This window comes from Strix uralensis, chromosome 4, assembly GCF_047716275.1.
Source record: "Strix uralensis isolate ZFMK-TIS-50842 chromosome 4, bStrUra1, whole genome shotgun sequence".
Lineage (NCBI taxonomy): Eukaryota > Metazoa > Chordata > Aves > Strigiformes > Strigidae > Strix > Strix uralensis.
In genome coordinates, this window is record NC_133975.1 from 108,642,515 (window position 1) to 108,654,016 (window position 11,502).

Genomic DNA, 11,502 nt, shown 5'->3' on the forward strand with positions numbered 1-11,502 from the left:
AAATACACCAAAAAAGGACAACAGCAAATAATTAATGAGGGATGGGAGCCAGCAGACATAATAAAACCAGTTATTCACCTATGGCACCTGTACTATTATATGGGAAAGGAAGCCAGAGTTGTACTAACCTCTGTAACAGCTGATGAATCAACAAAGGCATACATTCTTGCTGGTGTCACCAGACACTGCATTATTTGGAAAGTGACACCTGTTCATCTCAGGTGCTGGAGCAAGTCTGTATTTCAAGCCTGGCATTAATATCTTGAAAGTAATTTTTCAGATGCAAGGGTCTGCTCTTAGGATACAATTATGCTATAGCTATGCAGTCATTGGGTATAAATTGCACCAGCACCTTCTTCCTGATACTCATTTCTACCTCCTCCCTTTTACAGGCACAGACATCCAGAACAAAGTTTAAAGCAGAGCAAATCCTTGATTTGGTCACCGTAGTTGCAGGGACTTTAGAACTGGTGCAAGTGTGGAAACAAACCAGCAAAGACAGAGTAGGAAATTCTCTTTTAGCAGGAACATTTACCCCAGATGCAGATAGCTAGCTTGCAGCACTTTGAGGCCAGTTTAATACAGAAGTAGTTTTAAACGCATACTGCAGACAGTGGTGGCTTAAGTTGAATTTCAATTCACAAAGCCATAGAATTTTACTGCATTCAGATCTGAGAAGGATCACGCACCAAAAAAAACCCCAAACCAACAAACCCAAACCTATACACAATTTTAATCAGAATAAAAGCATGCTAATATTTTCCCAGGTCTTTAGAGGTGCCTCTGCTTGTGACAAATGCTAAAATTAAAGAAGTTATTCCACATGGTCAAAACCAACATTTCACAGAGAAAGGCCCTTTTGGGAATACCTGTATTGGTTCAAAACATACTTCAATCAATTTCACCTTCCAGTGTTCTACCAATGTGCTTATATGTCCTCGTACTCTCATGTCAGCTACCACATAAGCTGAGAAGCTTCTATGCTATCCTATCTGAATTAAACATTAAAGAAATACTCTGAATGAAATTCACAGACTTCTCATGAAGCATACAATGACCATAAATACACTCTAGAATTGCCTATAGAAGAGAATTTATAGCCACATTTTAGATACAAGCCTATTTGTTTTTCCAAGAATGCCTTATGAATCCACACATTAGCCTTCAAATGAAGGCTTACATGCTGAAAGCTCCAAGCCTGCTGCCAAAGAGCAGCAACTTCTGTTCCAGAGACCAAGAAAGAAGGTGGCTACAGCTTAGTGATTCACTTCATTTTCTCGGGGGGGAAAAAAAGCATGCAAGATTAACACTTTTATGATTTCACAAGTCTTATGATAACAAAGTGAGCCATGACCTTTGAACTAGAATATACTGCATATCTAAGTGGAGACTACAATGAAAAGTCACCGTTCACCTAAGCGTGTAGTTCAAAAAAGCAGGTGTATGCTCACCAACATCTCCTGTACTGCCCAGACCGCATGCACACAGAAGAGCACCATCGCATTAAGATTCTCAACTGCAGAAGAAAAACCAAAGAGCACCACCCAGTTGGTTACAGAAGGCAGCAAAGAGATGGCATTCTGAATCAGCCACAGGTAATGACTGTGTTTGGGCCAAGCTCTTGGGGAAACAAATCACAAAGCAGTATTGTAACAGTTACTGAGCAGCAGCATCGTAGAGCTACAGCTAGAAAGGACTGCACTGGTCTACATATCAGTGAGTCTGACTATAATCATCTCGCCAGCCTGGTTACAAACAGTTCCAATTCTCAAGACATTACATTACAAAACTGACAAGATTTAGTTCATCCTGCAAATTAGAAGCATTATGAGTAGCATGATAGCATGTCCAGTACAGGCAGAGGATGGTATTGTGGATGGATGCACATGCAGCAAAAGCACACTCAACCTGATGTTCTCACCCAACTACTACACAAAATTATGCTTTTAAAGACCATGTTGGCCTCCAAGTAACATCAGCTCTTGCAGTGCCTTAAGGTCAGGTACCATCAGAACAAGACTCCAGCTCCACAGACAGAGAAGTATTGCTGCCTATCCCGAGTTATTCAAATCGTTTAATGACATATATGGAAAACATCTCACATAATACCCCTTTTGCAGTTACCTTAGCATGTTTACAGGTCATCTAGCATTAGGGACAGAATAGTGTAATCTACACAAAAGTAGTTCTCATTTAAGCCACCCCACTGAACATAAATTCACAGTAGAATGTATCCAATTGCATGCTTTATTGATTACAACCTCCACTATTCTACTGGATGTGAAGATAGCTCCTTTATCAGAGCATTAAAAAATCTGCAGTTCATAAACAGCAGTTAGAAGTAAACTTGCTTTTACTAGTAACCTTCACCATTTTCCATTTTCTAAATTTCAACAATAGGGTCTTCAGAGATGGACAACCATACCTCACCTTGTCATGGATTTACAAAGAAAGTAAAATGAAACCAGCAAACAGATACAGATTTCAGTGTTAATTATGCTTTCACTGTCAGCTCACAAAACAGGTCACATATGAGACTGACATTATTCTGAACCTGACTTTTTTTTCATTAAAAACTTATTTCTCAAAAGCAATAAAAAGAAGGGTTTTCAGTATATTTGCTATACCTGTGTCAGCAGACAACTTGGATAAGAACTCATCCTAAACAAAGTCAGCTTGGTACAAATTGATAGATGCAAAGGAAGCCAAACCAGAAGCCAAACACTCTCAGACTGAAGGGTGCCACCCTTAACTTTCAAAAGCATTAGAGGAAAAATTTTGTGAGAAGACAAAAGCCACGCCTAAGTACAGGAACATTTGCAGGCGCTACTGTAGACAACACAGGATTTTACCACAGGGATCTGGGTACATACTTTGCATGGCAGACATATACTTTAGAGAGAGAAGATGCTGCAAGTGCCACACACAGAGCACACAGTAAGAGAGATGTACACTAGAACTGGATATGCTGCTACCCCAGGAAAACCCTAACACTGTATTAAAGAGGCTGTTTCATTTCCTGCTGCCAGGAAGAACAAAGTCAGATGAACCTTGCAGACTTTATGCAGACACCTTAAAAGGATTATTTTATGCTGGAACACAACTTTGCTAAATTCTTATTAAAAGTTAGCAGCTTCTCACTGCCATACTGCAGAAATTTTACTAGCAGCTTTGCAGATTCTTTTTTTTTTTTCTTTTTAATAACATTATGTGGAAGACCGCTTCCATGAGTTGCTTGCTTTTTTGTCAAAGATTCCTGCCAACTATAGGGAATAAAAGGGACATAGGATGCACCTCCACTCTAGGATGTACCTCCACTCTCAAAAGCAGTCATGTTCATAATAAAGGATCAAGGGAATCAGCACTACAGAAACTGCAGCAGTAAGTGAGAACTCCACACAGGCAGCTGCTCTAAGCTGTTAAGGTATTCTGAGGTAATTTTACTGTCATCTCCGACCGTTTTCCATGAACTGCTTTGTTCTTAACTTCAGAGCCTGGACTGCTGTATGGGTAAAAAGACCAAGTATTTACTACCAAAATTAGAATGAACTGATTTGAATCACATTTTAATCTTAAAAAAAAAAAAAAAAAAAATCACAGGAGGGAAACTTGCTTTACAAAACATACTTTAACACTCAAGTGTATTCCTAATTAAATATTTGTTCTTGTTGGCAGGTATTATCAAATATTTTGATTTGCAACTAGTTACTCCCAACAAATTTGGCATTCCTTTGTTAGGATGCACTTTCCACATCTACACAAAAAGTATAAATCTCCATAATGTTATTGTAACTCAAGTAGTTACAATAACAAAAAATGAACTTGCATACATTTATTACAGCATTTAAGGATTATCACCAGCCACATCTGAAATGGCAGTCCCAATATAATTGAAAGATTTTAACACTTTATCCAAACTGACTTCTCAGTAACACATATTGAAATCTAGAAGACAGTCACATCAACAGCTACCATGGGTGTTTGTTTTTGTACCAGTACAGATACACAAATTCTCAACAAGTACAACACTGGCACTATATCTACTAATTTAATATGATGGCCTCAAATATTCATTTAGCCAGATAAAATGTCGTGTAGCTATTCCTTCCACAAAGGCTTATAGACTTTTATAATTGAATTTGTTATTAGAAAAGTATCCTCATGCACAGGTATGCTTTTTCAGAAATAGAGTTCTGTCAATTAAAACATCTAAAGGAGATCATAGTCTTTTCTAGGTCAGTCAATTCCCTATTCACTTCAGTTTTACGTTACTGACACAATAAATGCAGTTAATCAAAAAGCCAAGAGACCGAAAGTAATAATTTCTTCCCTCAGGTCTGATGCAAGCCTCTGAATACATGCTACAAGCCCTAAAGCACACATTTTTACAAGGGTTCAAGGATTAAATGCTAATGTCTAAACCTGGGCATACTCTCCAGCAATCTGAGAGTATCTCTGTAACCATGGAATAACCAAGATTGGAAGGGACCTCCAGTGGTCATCATGTCCATCCTGCAGCTCAAAGCAGGTCTAATTACAGGAGGTTGCCAAGGGCCATGTCCAATCTAGTCTTGAAGACCTCCAGGGATGGAAGTTTCACAACCTCTCTAGGCAGCTTCTTCCAGTATTTTACCACCCTCATGGAAAAATTATTTTCCTTTCATGTAATCAAAATTTCCCATTCTTCCAAATTACATCCTTTCTTCTCATCCTACTGCCACACACTTCCAAGAGTCTGGCTCCACCTTCTCTATAACCTCCAGTCAACTAGTTGAGTATTCTCCTCCTAAGGTTCAGCAAACCCAGCTCTCTGAGCCTCCCTTCATACCTCATGTGCTCCAGCCTCTTCTGCTTCTTGAGGGCCCTCCACTGGATTCACAGATTCATGTGGCTATGTCAGCATATTTCTGGGGAGCTCAAAACTGGACACAGTACTCAAGATGCAGTCTCACAAATGCTGAGTAAGGAAGAATGATCACTTATTCATGAGTAAATTCATGAGATTTAGTTCTTTAGGATCAATTTTTTTGCTTTTTTCAGAAATATTTGCATTTTAAATTTGCACACAGATGTGAAAAAACACAATTCTCTACTTAAATTCCTTTTTATACCAGTGGATAGGGCAGTTATTTAACATCTTTATCTTACCCTGACATTCATCTGAAACAAGGGCTTATTCACATCATTGCTACCACTAACTCATTGTAACAAGAAAAAACTTCCAGTATTTGTTGCACTTGTCTTCATATGCGTGCTCTCCCAAAGAAGTTACACTAACCTGAATTCCAGCAAAAGCATCTATAAAATCAGTATGAAGCCATCATTCCCCTGCATCCTGAAGCACCTCACAAGATAAATCTACAAGCAGTATGATTGCTCTAAAACAAACACAGATCACAGGTCCACACAAGCTGTTTTTAGCATGTACACACTAAAGCTTTCAGGAAAAAAAAAAAAAAATCTACACTGCCCATTTTAATAGCTGTAAGAATTCAGGACTTGTGACAGTTTGAAAGGAATGCAAATCCCACAGTCCTCCCACTCTTCAACCAAACTATTCCTTGTCTTCCTGAGGACGTAGTATCAGACCTTATTTACAAAAGCATGTATGCAATAAGCTATCTGGAAATTGCTATAGAGATTGCATTTGAAGACCTAGAAACATCAGGGAAATTATAATTTGTTTATATCATTCCAGCTCCTATCTAACTGACTTGGAAATACCACACATAACAGAAATTAAGAACTTGATGTCTAAAACCTATATTCCAATTATTTTTTTAGTATGAGATTATTTCTTCTTCAACTTCTAGAAGCATAACAGAACCATTCTACAGTGAGGAACTCAATTAAGGAGTCCAAAACACACATTACTAAAGATCTGTTCACAATAATAGGTAGATTCCAATAAGCTATCATGGAAAAGAAGGGCACCTTGTCCCATTAAATACGTCCCAAACTCCCTATTTTAACCAAGAAATTTTTTTTCAGATGCAGTATTAGAAAACCATTAGCTATTTGCTTCAGAGTAAAACACTCCAATGGAGAAACACATTCCAGTTTAAAATTGCATTGCAGAAAGAAAAAGCAATTTTTCCTGCACTCTTTATTATTCCCACAAGTGTCTTGATAGATCCTAAATACCATTTTTCTACTGAACTAACTTAACACTCTCTCCAACAGACCAGAAGGACATAAAAAGCAGAATCATGCACAACTTGAAGAGGTAACTTTTATTTAGATTTCCTTTCTTTCTCCTGGTTGTGTTCATTTCCTCACATCATGACAATACCCTTTGAGATGTTAGGCTTTCATCTTACATAGTGCGGTATTACACTGGAGCATTAAACTGGTTTTCAACCCATCCACAGATTACTGTTCTTCCTAACCATGCACTCCCTTAACTGTACACAGTCAGAAATAAGTTAGTTACTTTTCTCCAATATCCTACAATTTTGAATTGCTAGATGGTTCTTCAACCTCTTTTAATTAATGCTTATAGTGAGATTGTTGCATTCACTGAATATGAATCTCTAAACAGAGTAACTGTTAGAATCAAAGTAATTTGAACATGGGACTTCCCAGGAAAACAAAAAGAGTGAGCTTGTTACTTATCTTAGTATTTCAACAGAATGTTTTTTTAATATGCTGAAACGCTAACTTCAGATGATTACTTTCCTAGCCACTGATGATATTTCATTAATCTCCAAGGTAGCCAAAGTCAGTTACTGCACACTCTTAGTAGGCAGTAAGTTCCCCTCTCCTCTTACCATGGGGAAGGATTAGCAGTTCACATCCCAGCAGGAGACAAAGTAATACAACCTGTTTAAAAATTAAGGTGAGCAATTTCACCCTCTTCTGCTCATGCTAAAGAGCCTGCTCTACATTAAATACCAGTCTCTCTCTCTCTGTGGAGGGAGTTGTAAGGAAAGCTTGAAATCTGTGTCATAAAGATAATACCCTTGAATCTAAACCTTTTTTTTTAGGGTAAAAAAACCCAACAAAACAAAAAAAACCCCAAAACTTACTCAGGTAACCACAGCAGAAATGTCCTAGGTAGTGGAAGACTCCTTTTTTTTTTACATTGTTAAACATGGGTAAAGCTTTCCTGCACTATCGAGCCCTAAAGAAGGGCATGCTGATGTACTACCCTGCCTCTAAGCTCCCCTCTCACAAGCTCCAGGCTTTTCCAGATAAATCACCAGTGATAGCAACACTTCTTTATACAAATGGCTTTCCTTCCCTCTCCTCTTCCCATCAATATATTCATTTTATCTAGATCTCTTGTTGCCTCTTTCTTCTTTCAAGGACCCCATCACAAGCTTTCTTACAAAAGCACCTTTTTTTCTTTTTCCTCATCCTTACTTTTCTGGTTTTTTCTACTAAGTAGAAATTGCATTCTCAAGTGTAAGCTGCCTCCTTTTTGGTACTTGATTACTTTGCATTCCACAGATCTCTTCAATTGCAGATTCTCAAGTGTTGTATGTAGTAAAGAATCTACATACAAATATATTCAACACACAGTAAGCATTAACATGTTTCCCTTCTCCTGTTTAAAGGCCCAACAACCAAAATTCAAGAGCCAGAAGGCCAATCAAGTAGCCAAATCTGTGATATATCAGCGGCGATATCTTTGGCAGCTCTAAGCTCCCATCACTGATGTTATTTGAGAAAGCTGTACATGGCTAGTACCCCTGAACAGTCACTTCTTCCAGCCAGGTTCTAACCCTAACTTTTCATTTTGAAAGTTAGCAAACTGGCCCACATAAAATTACAGAGAAAAGAATGCAAGACACCTTATTATAAATCTCTGTGTGATCAACAAGCAGCTGCCAGAAAGATATAAAACTTTCTTACATCCTCTGACAATGCCACTACACTTGGGCTTTTTGCTAAGATTTCTCATGACCGCTTCTCCAATGAGCCTTCTCCACCCTTTAGAAATAGGGATCTCAAACGCTTCAGGCCTCCAAGACATATTTTAGCGTAGTACCGCAAGAGAGCTATTAACTGAACAGAGTACCTCATAAAACAGAAAAGTTTTTAAACTTCCTCCATTTGACACTGACAGGTTTTCCATTCACATGCTACATTTCCCATGTTTTCCAGATACACAGCTGAAGAAAATCCTTGAGGAAAAAGCTGCCTTACCCCATCTTTCCATTCTTCTGAAGCAGAAGAACATAACTGTATTCAGACCACCTTCTTTAAAAAGCACAGGGAGGGGGGGGAAATGCTCACAGAACACTCACCACCACGTGTGGTCTTAGTGCAAAGATTTACACCTATGGTTTATAGTCCACAGAGCTTGGTGTTTGGAAGGCAAAAAGACTTACCAGCACCACAGCTCCCTAAACCAGTACAAGCTGACACTGCTGCCGAATTAAGGCATTGTACCTTCCTCCTCCATTTGTTCCCTCCCAATACTGTGTTAACACCTCTCAAGTGCCAAGGCAAGACTGTGAGTGTCCATCCAGTGAAACAAATACAGTAAGTGTCCTGGATTCAAGTTAATTCAGGAAGAAAAAAAAAAAGCTAGTTTTATCCTGCATCAGTTCTCAACCCGGTTCACACAGTGACTTCACATGTCTACACTGGAGAAACAGAAGGGGCTGCACAGGAGTGAAAACGAGGAGCAACAGGAAGGATGACAGTGGAGGAAGGCTTTTCTCAAGCAACTTTAGGTGTCCAAAGAAACACTACCTATTCCATACTGCAGGGATTGCCTTCATGAGAACCATTAAGTACCTTACAACATAACACAAAAGTTTAGTGTTTTGCAGAGAAACAACTGGAAGTCTGAAAGCACAAATACGCACATCACAGGGTGTTAATACAGCTAGATGGGAAGTGCTGCATCAAGCTTTAACTCTTCTGTAGAGGGAAGTCCCTACTCAAGGCTACTTGTACCCGTAGCCCTGTGCATCACACCTGCAACAATAAAACAGCGGTGAAGAACAGTGCTAAAACATTTTCTTCTAAAGCACAGACCTATTATGTTATAGTGAGGTTTAAGTTTAAAGCTCTGCTGCTAACAAAAGCCTTGCAGTAAAGGTATAGCGATGACTTGAGGGCCAGCCGATTCCAAGTTACCGGCCTGGCGAGCAAACACCCCCCGGGCGCAGCCCTCCGAGGCAGGCCCGTGACCGAGGCGTTGCCCGTCCTCCCCAGGCGAGGGCCGGGGGACACAAACCCGATCCCCGTCGGCTAGCGAAGTTTTGCCTAACTTCCCATCACCCACACCTCGGTAGCTTCCCGGCGCCCGCCTGCCGCCGCGGCGCGGGGGACGGCTAAGGCTCCCGCGGCTCCCCAGCCCACCCGCGGAGGGCACTGGCGGCTCGCACAGAGAGACACCGAGGAGGCGCTCAGCTAGAAGAAAGCACCGGGAACGGCCCCCGGCCACGCCGCGGGCAGCCCCACAAGCCCTACCCGCCACCGGAGTCCCCGATGACGGGCGACCACCCCCCCGCCTCGCCCCGCCCCGCTGCCGGCCCCGCCCGGGCGGCGGCGGGCGCCCACCGCGCACACCTGGGTGTCGGGCGCGGCCAGGCCGCGCACGTAGCCGTTGCGGAGCGCGCCGTGGGCCGCGCCGCTGCAGCCGTTGGCGCGGGGCTGGGCACCCAGCGCCGCCCCAGCCCGCTCGGGCCGCTCCATCCCGCCCGCTCCGCTCCGCCGCGCCGCGCCCGCTCCACCGCCCCCGCCCGGCCGGGCCGCGCCGCACCGGAAGCGCGACCCGCCGCTTCCCCCAATCGCCGGCGGAGACGTCACCCTCGGGGGCGGGCTCTGTAACGACACATCAACGCGCGTGCGAGGCCGGCGGCAGAGGCCAGGGAGAGGGGGCGGGGCCCCGAGGAAGGGGCCCAATGAGAGCTCTGCATGCCAATCAGATGGGAGGGGAGAGCGGAGAAAGAAGGGGCTTGCCCAACCGCAAAGCAGAGAGTCTGGAGGGAGGCGGAGCCAGAAGGTGAAAGTTGTCCAATCACTTGGCAGAGATGGAACCGGGAACGAAGAGAAGGAGATGAGCTAGCCAATCACAGCGCCAAGTGGAGGGAGGGGCACGCGCGAACAGCGGGTTCCGTCCAATGACAGGAGGGAGGAACAGGGCGGTGGCTGAGGCGGCAGCCAACGGGCGGGCGGCGGGGCGGGCTCGCGGGGCAGGGTGTGAGGCGGTGGCACGTGAGGTGACCCAACGGCCGCGCTGCGGGGCGGGTCCGGTCCCGGTCCTGGTGGCTGCGGCCAGTTGCGCTGCGCGGGCGTGGGCGCACCCGCCTGGGCAGGGGGAGGCCAGGCCGGGCAGGGCGGGTGCGGGCGCGCTGGCCGTGTGAGGCTGCTCTGCCCTCCGGGGGGGCCCCGCTGCGGCCGTAAACGCTTCCCCTGACGCGAAGGGGAAGCGCCGGGAATGCGCGGGCTGGTGTTGCTTCCGTTACCGGCGCTGGTGGCGGCCCTCCCCTCGGGGCATCCCAGTCGCCGGGGCGGGGAGAGGGCCAGCGTGGGATGGGGCAGCCGGGGAGCCTCTCGCCAGCTCTCACGTCTCCGAACTGAGGGAGCTGATGAGTGAAGCGGTTCCTTCAAGACATGGGGGGGTTGCCCCAGGACACGCAGGCCTTGGTCTGTGTTGCGATGGGCTGTGTGAAAGATAAACTAATCCACTGCAAGTCTGACGGGAGAACCCCTGGGTGAAACTCCCTGAATGGCTTTTTAGGAGGTCAGACTTAATTACTGTAATGCCCTTTCCTGCTTAGGATCGACTTGGGAGAGGTGTATCTTGGCTCAGGTCCACCAGGCTAATGAAGGACCTGATAGGAAACCCTGCAGACAAGCTCCAGGCAGAGCTTAAGTCAATAGGATTTAAATTTGGGCTTAAAGATAGGCATATGCTTGGCTGCCTTGCTGAGCTAGTATCCCTGATAGCTGAAGTTGCCAGTCTCTTAACTCCGCCTGCAACTGTGTTTAAAAGTCATCATATATTTAGCTATGACTTTGAGTATTTTTTGACAGGGTTTGGAAATAACATACTTCATTCTAAGACCGAGTAAACTAACCACTCTTCAGTTCGGGGGTAGGCATTACCCATCTTAGTAAAGTTTGGGTTATTAAACATCTCACAGACAACACCAGAGGGAAGGTGCTCTGCAAACCACAAAGCATCTGTATTTGTGCACTGTCTGTTCTACAGCTTGTGTACATCTTTGGTGAGGGAGTGGGAAGGGGAAGGCATCCAGAGGTTTCCGAGTTGCAGGAGTGTTAATGGCAGAAAGGAAACAGCCTAGCATGTTCATCACGTGCTGAAGAGATGGAAGACTATGACCTTTGATTTCTACAGCATAATTAAGAGGGAAGGGCTGTGGTGTTTCTTAGAATGTAACTTCAAACAATCAGAACAAATCTCAGTTAACACAACGGGAAGTTAGCAGGTTTAAGCAGAAGAATTTGAGAGAATGGTCTCATCCTTTTCTTTCTGATTTGCTACTATTGATAGTTATTTTTTCTGTGTTACAGTCG

The 11,502-nt window shown here is 43.8% G+C and overlaps 1 protein-coding gene across 4 annotated transcripts in view; it reads right to left on the bottom strand.

The window, feature by feature from the left end:
• Positions 1 to 9,679, bottom strand: part of SPTLC2 (serine palmitoyltransferase long chain base subunit 2) — a 72,308-nt gene extending 62,629 nt beyond the window's left edge. For 2 of the 4 annotated variants that reach the window (XM_074868502.1, XM_074868503.1), the window contains exon 1: positions 9,529 to 9,679. In XM_074868502.1, coding sequence (XP_074724603.1) covers positions 9,529 to 9,654 — 126 coding nt within the window. In that variant the 5' untranslated portion in view covers positions 9,655 to 9,679. Of the gene's footprint in view, positions 1 to 1,451; positions 1,491 to 4,828; positions 4,909 to 9,528 lie in introns of those variants that run through there. The other 2 variants (XM_074868505.1, XM_074868504.1) reach the window with 2 other exon arrangements.
• Positions 9,680 to 11,502: the final 1,823 nt, after the last annotated feature.